Source organism: Alligator sinensis, unplaced genomic scaffold (genome assembly GCF_000455745.1).
Source record: "Alligator sinensis unplaced genomic scaffold, ASM45574v1 scaffold607_1, whole genome shotgun sequence".
Lineage (NCBI taxonomy): Eukaryota > Metazoa > Chordata > Crocodylia > Alligatoridae > Alligator > Alligator sinensis.
The window spans coordinates 3,264,352-3,276,146 of record NW_005841935.1 but is presented as its reverse complement, the minus strand read 5'-3'; the positions used below and the strand labels follow the sequence as shown (position 1 = coordinate 3,276,146).

Below are 11,795 nucleotides of genomic sequence, written 5' to 3'. Positions count from 1 at the left end.
CATAACCCCCCCCCCCCCCCCCCCCCCGCCCCCACTCCCTGAGGCTTCCTTCGCACCGGGGAGGGGAAAGGACCCTGTTGCACACAGCAGGGGGGAAGCAGCTGCCCTGACCCCTGCCAGGCTTTGCCACTGGCCCCTGGCGTGCAGACCCCTGGGCACTGTCGGTTGAGTCATGCTAGGCTAGGCTGGGCAGCTGTACCCACCCCTGCCCACCTCAGTCACATCTGCTGCATTCAGTACCTTTTACAGTGCCTGACCCATCCCCAGCCCGCAGTCCATAACGCGCCGCATCAGCACCCAGGACACCACGGCAGCTGCTCCACTCCAGCTCAGCCCGCCTGCTAGTGAGGGGATAGGGGTGTATCTGGGGTCACCCCAGCTTGTGGGAGGGAACCCAGGTGTTCAGGGACCCAAGTCCTGTGGGCGCAAGAGGGAACCCAGGCGTCCGGAGGCCCCGGCATAATTATCGGACAACATTATTGGCTACAACAGCCAAAAAAAGCCAATAATGTTAATTTTCCTTTTATCAGTGCTGATCCGATATCCAACCGATATACCCGTGCACCTCTAAAAATGGTAACTTCCAAAAGAATCCATTTTTCTAGCAGCACTGAGATGCTGATGCAATGTACCCCTCTAGTATAATACTATTTCAAATACACTTGTACTTTTGGAGTTACTCAAAGCAGCCCATTTACACACACATCTAATTTAGTTTCCCCCAACACAGTTCCCAGAAGTTATAACATACAGTGCTGTAGCCAGTAGTGCTTTTAACTTTTGGGAATGAAACTTTAGAAAGAAGCTTTAGCTGCTGCACTGTCAAATGCCATACTGACGAGAGTTGCACACCATGCTGGCTATTTCAGAAATGCTGGTAACTTGTAAGAAGCCTGTATTTCCTGAAGTGAAATTGCTCAAAAAACTTGCAAGCTCCACCAGCTAGCTGCACTTTTCATCAATATTATATTTAAAGACACACACAAAAACTTGCTGAGACATATCTCATCTAAGTCTCAGGAGGCCTCAGACAACAAGTTCACAAAAGTAACAAGTTAGTTTTATCACTTTTGATTTTTAATGTGCCTCTCACAAGGCTGCATCTTCAGAGGAACCTGTGCAGCTCCTCCAAGCTCATAGACCTGAGAGAACCTCAAAGCCCAACAGATTCACAGACTCTAAATAAACAAGAAGACCTGTTGAGATATCTAGTCCAGCTCGTTGTTAGTGGAAGGTCGTGCCTTATTGTATGCTTCTTTGTGTATTTTCTTCCTAGTTGAATAAGCCTTTAAGGGAGAACAGGTAGACATGTGACAGGTAGTTGCACAGGACTCTGAAAGCTCCCTTAGTGCAGACTGTGGCAGGGCACTGCTTGTGCCTGCCACTCTAAGACCTAAGACAAGCAGCCGGCAGGTGTCCGATTGGAGCAGCCTTTTTAGATTCAGGGCTGCCTACGTAAGCAGGGCATTTTGCTGCTAGTAGACTAGGCAGCAACATTGCCTGCCTGTGAGAATTCTTGGAACACCCTGGAGGTAAGGGAGGAGCTGTAGGGGATGGCTAGGAGGCTCCTGGTCCTGGGCATGACCTAAAACTGCACCCTGCCAGGAGTGAGTGGCCTGGTGGGGCTCTCAGTGGAGCAGGAAATTTGGTGGCAGCGTCCATTAATACAGCCACCCCCTTCTCTTTGCCAAATTCACAAGCCCCAAGCCTCGTTTGGCTGAGCAGAGCTGAGACCCCTTCTCCTGTGGGGCGGGCCATGCCCCCACCCCCACTTCTGGATCAGGGCTGGGCCATGTCCCCTTCCCTCTCCATGGGGCCAAGTCAAGCTCCTTTCCTCTGCAGAGCTGCAGTGGGGCCTCTTTGCCCCCCTGCCTCCCTCTGTGTGACCAGTTGGTGCCCACTGTGCCTACCCTGGCACTGGATCAGAAACACCAGCTCAGTCTGGTCCACAGACTGATTGGACACTGCCAGTCAGTCTGGCCCACTAGGCAAAAAGGTTGGGCACCACTGCAGTAGACCATTTTACAAACAGCAAATACCAGTTGGTTCTCCTGTTGAAAACTGTTACAGACAAATCCAGGATCTATAGGCAAAATTATGGAGAGGTCTTTGTTAGTTCCCTTCAGCATCCCACATACAACACAAACAGTTGAAGGAAACAAAAACAAACCCTCAGTTCAGGTTTCATAAATGTAAAGCAAGTACTGGTACTTGTGGAAAAAAATACCTTAAAATTCTTCTGGTAGGATTTATACTGGAATGCACGTCTCTGTAGCTCATCCAGAATGTTCTGTAAGTCTGTAAGAATTTGGTTTACTTTGTCTTGGTCAGCTGCGATATCCAAAATCTGTGGATCCTATTTAGCAAAACATTTTATTGTCAGTTCTAACTTTAGCTTGTAGTAAGCACTGAGATAAATGTCCCATATTTTAGGTCAATGGGAAGATTAAATTCAGTGAAGCATAAGAGCAACATTCCAATATTGAAATACATAGTATAATGTATGTGCAATGAGATTTAATCCTCTTTAATAATTATTGGAAATGGTTAATAAGTACCAAAGATTCCAAAATTGGATTTCCTCTATTTACAACTAAAACTATCTTTTTTTTACTCCCAATCTTCAGTTTGCTGTCAGTCGGAGTCCACTACAGTGGTCACCTGAACATCCAGAGAATTCACTGGAGTGTCTGCCAGTGATTTACTGTAAATTTTTCTATCATTACATGGCCTGCTGCATTGGTTCAAAATGAAGATACAATAAACATGGCACCTCACTATGCCATTGTTAGCATTGCACATTAGTATGACTTTCCCAAAACTTGAGATCTTACAACAATGTGGGGAAAACCCACAGTCAAAGCAATAATCAGCTATTTTATGTGGCAGAAGGCCACCTCTGTTTCTCCCCAAAAACTCTGCTCTGTGACAATTTGATTAGGATGGGCCCATCAGAGGAGACACACCTTTACCCTATTGCTTTAGGTAACTTGAGCTGGATACATTCCTGAGGGAGGGGGGAAACCTGCTCCCTCTGCCTACATGACTGGTATCACATACCTGGGTGAGGGGCTTCCTCCCTGGTGGTCTAGAGACTGCCAGTCTGCCCGGCAACTAGTGATGTATTTCAAATTGGTTGGCTGACAGCCAACAGGTGCTGACCTCCATTGGACCAGGTAAATGAGGTCACAAGGGCTATATAAGTTAAGGATTTCCCAGGAGGAGGGGGCAGCAGCCATGAGGAAGACTCAGAGACAGAGAAGAGCTGTACCATCTGAAACTTGCTCTCTTTCTCAAAACTCATGATCAAGGAACTGCCAGCCTCCAATGCAAGAACCTGCCGCCCCCCGGGGGAAACCCCCCCCTGCCTCTGGATGACACTTGTAAGCTATCTGAGATCTAATGAGATACAGTGGAGTCACATCATATGCGCATTTAACTTACGCGAATTCAATTATACATGCTGAGCAAAAAAAAAAAGAGAGAAAAATAACAATTTAAATAGTGCAGGCGATTCTGCCCGCCATTCCACTCAATAAGTTCCTGCCTCTCATAGTGTGAGCATCTCGCCACACTGAGTGTGATTCTAGTGTTTAAAGTTATGTATTTTTTGTACAACATGGCCCCTAAACGCAAACCAACTACTTCATCTGGTGCTCAGCCGAAGAAACAGTGATCTGTTCCAAAGCTGGCGGAAAAACTGGCTGTGTTGGACTTATTGAGAGATGGTATGTCAGTCTCCAATGTGGCGTGTAAATATGGCCGCAACGAATCTAGCATCTCTGCCATCAAGATTCGAGAGTGAGATTCGTCAAGCCGTGGCATCAAGTGCTCCAATAACTGCTAAGGTGACAAGCCAAGTGCGTGATAAGACTTTAGTGAAGACTGAAAAGGCATTAAACTCATGGCTGGAAGACATGAACTGTAAACGTGTGCCTATCAATGGCAACACGTTGCGAGAAATGGCTCTTAGCCTCTACGCGCTGTTCAAACCTACCGCCGAAGAGGGACAGCCTTCTGATGAGAAGGAATTCAAAGCCAGCCAAGGGCAATTTAAGGGATTTTCAAGGGTGATTTTGACTATACGTGATTTTCGCCTTATGCGCTGACTTTAGAACCTAACCCCTGCGTAAGATGCAACTCCACTGTATAGAGCTTGCAGTAACTCAGATGCGTGATCAAAGGCTACCCAGCCAGGGGAGTTTGCTCTATGGGATTTCTCTGATATTGCTCTACCCTGTACCCTATTCTAACTCTACCCCTTGTAACCAATAAAGTTCTCCTTTGTACCTAGTGTGGGAGACTTATTGGGCGTGGGTCTAGATTATGCCTTGGGGTCCCCTTGGTTCAGCTGACTAAGGGAGACTACTATTTGTGCTTCTGACTGAGGGAAGCATCCCAACTTCTTGAAGTGAATCAAGTACCCTTGAGGGCTACTAGGCCTGTGTTTCCCAGGGTGTGCAGAGCCAGAATCAGTCCAGAGCCCTGGGTGGTGGCAGTGGAACCCCCAGGCTAGCGGGTGTGCTCCAGGAAGGGGGTCAGCCAGACATGAGGTGCCTCCAGGGAGGCACTCAGAGCCTGGAAGGTGGTCGGGCGCAGTGAGGTGGGTGGCTCAACACAGGAGTGCCCCCTACTGGCCCACCACATTATATAATATGAAACATTATTATTCTTTTTTTTAATCTATATATTCAAGATGTCTCTGAACATCGGGAGTCATACATCTGCTCTCCCACATGCTTCCCCTTCTTACCCCACTAAGCATTGTCAGGCATGGGGAAGTCTAGATTTTTGAGACTCCACTTAAGGTCCATTCCACCCAAGAATGCAGAGCCTAGCATCCTGGGATTCATGGTACCTCAGTGCTTGAGGAGGACTTTAGGTGAGAGCAGGAAGATACAGTATAGAGAGGACAAAGCTGATGAATCCCCACAAGGAGGGAAGAGTGCAAAAAAAAGAGAATGGCTGCTGAAACTTCAAGACATTTCTGTGCCAAACAATTCCATCCTCCCCTCCCCCCCCATCTTTGCAAGATCCACCAGGCTATAAGCTCATACACATCTGACTTGATGCAAGAGATTTGGAAATTAAATCAACTGGGCCATACCCTAAATCAGGGGTGGGCAATTATTTCAGCTGGAGGGCTACAAGGGTGGCCACACCCCTTGACATGCGCTCCACCCCCTGGTCGCCATCTAGGGACTAGAAGTCCCACCCCCTAACCCCTGACCTTTGCCACCAGAAATCCCTCCCTTTGCCCCTGGAAGCACTCCTTTTGGGAAGGGGGTTTGTCATCTTGCAACCAGAAAAAATAAATTATACACTAAAAATCAAACATCCACAATAACATGTTTTAATTTTATTTTTAAAAAATAGTTTGTCCTGATTTATGTGCGTTTGCACTGTGTATATACAGGTGATTCCATAATAGCTCAAAATGAAGTCTTACTCTTTTCAATTGTAGGGGGGGGAGTATAGGAGGGTTGTGGGTGGGTGGGTATGAGTTTTGAGTGGAGCTGTGGGTGGATGTGGGTGGGTGGATATGGAGGTTTGTGGGGGGGTATGTGGAGGGGAAGAGTGGCTGGGGGTGTGTGTGGCGGGGTGTGTGCATGTAGCAGTGCACGGGGCTCCCCCCAGAGGCATGTGGATGTGAGTGTTGTGTTTGTGATTATGTGTGGGGGAAGGTATGGTTGTGGGGTTTGTGGAAGAGGGGGTTGAGGGTATGGCGGGGTGAGCATGGAAGCCCCCGTGCATGCTCCCCTGAGTCAGTCAGCACCCGCCCCACAGCAGCCCAGAACCCGTGCACCCTGCAGCACCTCCCCTCTACTGCCAACAGTGCACAGCCCCAGCATGCGCTGCACCTGCTCTGTACCACCTGCCCATGGCACATCATGCCACTCCCTGGGCATACAGCAGGGCTGGGGCAGCTCTGCGGCAGGACTGCCTTTCTAGGCAGCCCAGGTGGCGGTGGCTCCTTTTGGCTGCCACCACTCCTGACCCCAGCCCACCATACTGGCAAGGATCAGCGTGTGCGGCCCCAAATTGGCACACACCACACCTGCTACAGACTTGCCCATCCAGACTGAGCAGCAGCAGCAGCAGGCAGAAACTGTTGCTCAGCGCAGGGGAAAAGCAGTTGGTTCCTGCTGCTGAACAGTCCTTACTGCAGCTGCCTGGAGCCCATGCTGTGCCGGGCTGCCCAGAATCTCTGCAGGCATCACTGCCATTCCTGGGCTGCTCACTGGGGCAGCAATGACAGTGCAAAACAGCCACATGGCAGCCCAGAGGCAGTAGTGACAGAAACATTGGCTCCAGGCAGCTGCAGCAAGAACTGCCTGGCAGTAGCGAGGAGAAGGAGCTGCTTTTCCTCTGCACTGAGCAACAGTTTCTGCCTGGTGCCGCCGCTGCTGCTGCTACTACTCAGCCCAGATGGGTGAGTCTGGAGCAAGCACGGGGCACACTGGGTTGGGGCTGCACACGCTCCTTCCCACTGGTACCACAGGGCTGGGGCCAGCACCATCCAGGCTGCCTAGAAAGGCAGTCTAGCCACGGAGTTGCTCCAGCCCCGCTGCATGCTAGGGGGCAGCAGGACACGCCACAGCAGGGCAGCACCTGGGCCAGACAGGACCATATTTTGACTGAAAATTGAGACATAAAACAGGACACAGCTATCTTATTCCTTTGCACTGCAGGGAGTTGCCTTCAGGAAAGAAAAAGTATGTCTATTTTTTATTTATTTATTTATTTTTTACCCACTAACAGGCTTATCCTTAGGTTCGTGAAAGTTTTGCCCACCCCTGCCCTAAATCCTGTCTCCAGAAATAAGGTGCAACCCTTCAGCTGACACAGTTCAATTTAAAACAGGACCATGTGTTTTCAGTGCTTAAAAGGCACATTTGTATATAAGGATCATCCTCCAAAAGGATCATTTGCTTAAGCTTGATTGAATTTTTGTCAACATTTTATTACAATGGTTTCAATTATTTTGTTTTACAGCTTAAATATATAAGATGCATCTTAATTTTAGGCCTCCTTTTTTGGGACAGAAATTCATTTTACACACTAGATATACAGTAAGTATTGACAATTGGCACATATACATGGGCAGTGATGTTGCTCTGCCATGCTGCGATTAATCGAGTCTACTGGAGTGTGGTAAATACCATGCTTCAGCAGACTCCAGTGTCTTGTGTATCAGTGTCCCTGTGCCTAAAAATGGTGGTAGGGGCACCTCAACTAAAGCTTGTCAAGCAAGCTTTAGTTAAAGTGCCCCTGCCACCATTTTTAAGCACAGGGACACTGATACATGAGATGCTTCAGGCACTTTAATTAGAGCAGCTCTTGGAGCCGCTCTAATTAAAGCACTTCCCCCACTCCTGGAGCATCTGTATAAATGCCCAATATGTTTACCGAGTTAAACAGAGCCTTTATAACTTCACAGTCCTGACTGCTGCTGGGTTTTTGGTTTGTTTGGGGGGGTTGTTTGTTTTGATAAACAGACAGTGAAAAAGAGAATACAAACTGCTTTTGACATACCTGAGCTTGCTGTTTCACTTCTTTTACTTCTTCATTTAGCTCTAAAACATCCTGATCTAAATGCTGACAAAACTGAGTAATGCTGGTATCTCTTTCACCCACAGCTCTGTCAATAGCATTGCGAACTGCAACAATTGATGGTTTCAGAGTTGCAAAAAGAGCAAAATCTTCAGGAGGTGCAGGGACTTGGTACTGTTCAATAAGCTGATACATCTGTGTTACCACATTTGCTTCTTCTTCAAGGTTTTCAATCTATACAAATAATCACATTTACACTATCTTGAACCAACTATATTTTTAACTGCACCATTATTTAATCCTAGCTATGTTGCTGATAGTATCAAACTATAGTTAGAATATGAATATAATTATTACGAATAAACATGAATTAAAAATAGCCTCTAGTCATAACAGCAGATCCAGTATAAGATTTTATTTACATAGAAAGATAAACAGGTTAATTTTATCCCTGTATTTGTTAGTCTCTTATCTCACTACTGCTTAGAGAATATCACAGGAGACTACAGTTAGGTTACTGGAAGACAGAGACAGGTTGGGTTAGAATGGCATCTTCTTCACTGTAGCTTCCTTTACTAAAGAGAATATTACCATATTTTCTTGCATACGACATGCCCCAAAATAAAATACACCCCTTATTTTTTAAAGGTAGAATGGAAAAGTAAGATCTTTCCTTGTAGTAACTGGCCGCATCTACATGAGACACTGACTGCACAGTAACCAGAGTTACTGTGCATTTGCATCGATGAACAACTTTTAGATGATGCTGACTGTGCAGTACCTTATTACTACTGTCCAGTAGCGTTGCATCAAACTTCATGCTATACGACACTACTGAGCAGCAGTAATGAGTTACTGCACAGTCAGTGTGTCATGTAGACACGGCCATTGAGTAGTACCAGGGACAGAACCGAGCCTGCCAATTGTTCTGCTACCAGTGAGTCCCATGCAGATTTTACTTTTGCTTTTGCCCAGCATGCAGTAGAAACTGTTCTTACTATGTGTCTCCAATAAAATGTAAACTCTAATTTCCAATTCTTTTTCTGGGGGGAGGAAGGTGCATTCATATCGTATACAAGAAAATACGTCATGTTCCAATTGTTAGAAAATTGAAATTAACCTTAAATACAGTATTCCTCACCTGGGGATTCTATAATACATATACATTATTCAAAAGGAAATAATAAGACAAGATTCAAAAACTAAAAAGAAACAGTTTGCCCTTACCTAGAGATTTGTCTGCTCACAATAAAAAGCACAGTTAGTCTGGAAATAATTTTTGAGCTGGTTATACCACCTCTCAACATTCAAAGGCAGCTTCCTGCCAAGGATTTCTGATACCACAGCTCCCTGTATGCAAGCTTGGTAAACTATACTGTCAGCCCAGCAAATAACTCGCAAGCTTAAGACTCTAAACGAACTAATAAACTATACATGAAAGCAGGAAATAGTTCAGACTAATGAATTTCCTGCTCCAAGAAGAACATTTTAGCCCACTGTTCATTCAACCAACTGGAATGGACTACAGAACTTTAACAATTAATAGAAACTCAGAAAAAGGGAGGGAGAGAAAGCATGAAAGGAGAAAGAGATGATGACTCTGAAGCAAAACACTGCACTCAGAGACCAAAAGCAACATTAGAACTGAATGAGATAACTGTGTAATAGCTGTGTAATAACTCTGTAGTTGCTTCGTATCATGCCATTAACTGAATATGTGGCCAGGTGCCCCCATGTCTGGGAGCCCCAATTAGCTCCCAGCTGATGCCGACTCCCAGCTGCAGGAGCATATGCTCCCATCACTGGGAACCTCCTCCCAGGACTCTCAGCTTCAGGGGCACCCCATGTAGCCCTCCGGCTGGGAGAACACAGCTGATGCAGTGTCCCAGTCATGGGATGCTTCATGCAGCTGTGGTCAACTGTTGTCTCCCAGCCATGGGGATACGTGAGGTGCCCCAGAGGTTGGAACACCATTTCAGCTGTGGTCTCACAACTGTGGGGGTGCATGACACCACATGAGCTGTGGTCTCTCTGCCATAGGGATCTTTGGGACATCCCCACTGCTAGGAGCCCAGGTCAGCTGATGGGGCTCCCAGCTGCAGAAGCTTGCTTACTGCCAATGCTAGGGAAGCCTGAGATCAAGCTCCCTCTGTAACAGCAATAAGCATGATGGGATCTGATTCACAAACACACAATTGCAACTCCTGCCATGCATGTGTGGATCATGCATTAGCCCTGTTGTGCCTTTACCTGCACATATAGAGGGCCCTCACTAAAAAAGCATTTTATCACTGCATCAGCCTTCCTGCATCATTTTCCAACACTGCCTGGCCTCACGGGGAGTTGGTTGTTTTTAAAGTCTTTAGACCACTGTAAGTCTTCCTAGAATACTCTGGTTTTAACCAGAAAAAAATACTGTGGGGCTGTACAGCTGTCCAAACTGTATTATCTTACCTTAACAAGGTAAGAAAGGTCTTTACAAAAGGATTACTATAAATTTCTAATGCAGATACAAAGATGCCCACCCAGAAACAATAAACTCCAGCACAATAAGTGCCATAGTTTATTGCTCTGTATTAATAGCATGTTCAGATGCCCCCAGAAACACCTATTTGTAGGGCCATATTTTCAGGATCATTACTGATCCTTCCTGAGGAGGTTACAGGAATGAGAATAGCTGCTTTAAATTAAGAATAAAAATCACTGATACAGTAACCAAAAATATAAATGACCGTTCCACTGGTTGATCCAACACTAAATGTAACTCCCAAACTTCAAGGTGGTGTATATGTAAGGATATGTATTTGTCCTAGAATGGATAAGTATGCACACATGATGATGAGAAGTTGGACTCTCTTTTCTATGAGAAGCATGGTAGTTCCTAATGCAGCCTCTTGAAATGTTAATGTGTTGCGATCTGGGCCACCAGTGAAACTACTGAATTAGAAACAAATGCTGGTGTTTGTTTGAAAGTGAACTCCTACCTCCCATGACAGGAGTCAGGCTCCATCGGTGCAACTCAGCCACTAAGTCAATCAACTAACCTGTACCTGCTATGTGGGTCCCATGTTAGACTTCTATTAGGTTACCTTTCTGGTTCTCTGCCACTATTTTAAAGAATAGGCAGAACCTGGAAGGGTGAACTAGTTGTCCAAGGATCTCAGGTGTTGTTCTCAGACTAACAAGGGGAAAGGCTGAAGAGGCCCTCTGTTTAAGCAGTACTATTACCTGGCACGTGCACAACAAAAACAGCTCTAGGCTTTGCTAGCTAGGCTGCCAAGATAAGAAAAATGAGACTCGTGGAATAAAGTTCAGGAGCACCTTCCTGCTCCATCGAGGCTTATGCATCAGAAGCCTGCCCAAAAAAGAAAGCAACTCCAGGGAGACAGGCAGTAACCAAGATCTTGTAAAAACAAACCAAGCAGGGTTTTTCTCAAGCTGCTTCTACCAGGAGGACAGTAGATTACTGGACTTGTGATGCTTGTGATGCTCTGTTTAATCAGAAAGAGCTTTATCACTAACACTTCTCACCAATCAGCTGCCCTGTGAAACCAATAATGATGATCAGCTCAAATGTCCATTCCAGCCCATATGTACATAGTCTCTCTTGTCCCACCTTTTCCAAGAAAATATGTGCAGAAAATATGCTCTCATCTGGCTCAGACAGTGACCCTCTTTTCCACTTCCTGAACTTACTCTTTCCTGTATTTCATCAAGAAATATCAAGCTATTAACATATTCTGTAGTTGTGGAGGGGAGAAACTCGAGTTTAAATTTGGCATCTTGTGCTTCAGCTATAATGGCAGCCACCTTTTTCTTTCCAATAACAGGAAGCATATCATTAATGACCTAAAAAGGAAAGAAAAATAATAGATTGTGTAAGATGCTGCTAAAAGTAGAGGTAAAAGCTGTGCGAACACCTGCCTTTGTCACGTGGAAAATCTTGGTTAAATGTGCACCCCTAATCTTGTGCCCTATCCTTTAATCCTTCCTTGCATGTGTAATCCCACAGAATTCAATGAGACTACTTGCATGACAGAGAACTGCAGTCATGGAGCAGCAGCAGCCAGATGGAAGACAAAGACAGTATGTTCAGCCTTAAGATAAATGGTGTCTGAATCTTTGACTAGCAACTTTTCAAAACAGTTAAAGAATTGGTGAAGACAATCTGGGGAAGGACATCTTCCAGGCTTCACTTCCTGGAAGGTCAAAGGCTGCACACTTAAGGCACGTCCTCATCA

General features: G+C 45.9%; 1 protein-coding gene across 1 annotated transcript in view; it reads right to left on the bottom strand.

Annotated features, from left to right (window-relative positions):
* Window positions 1-11,795, bottom strand: part of DNAH6 (dynein axonemal heavy chain 6) — a 282,667-nt gene that overhangs the window by 226,506 nt on the left and 44,366 nt on the right. Inside the window, exons 14-16 of the mRNA XM_025199101.1 lie at window positions 11,251-11,403; window positions 7,537-7,788; window positions 2,228-2,356 (exon numbers count right to left, since the gene is read on the bottom strand). Of these exons, the coding sequence (XP_025054886.1) occupies window positions 2,228-2,356; window positions 7,537-7,788; window positions 11,251-11,403 (534 nt within the window). The remainder of the gene's footprint in view (window positions 1-2,227; window positions 2,357-7,536; window positions 7,789-11,250; window positions 11,404-11,795) is intronic.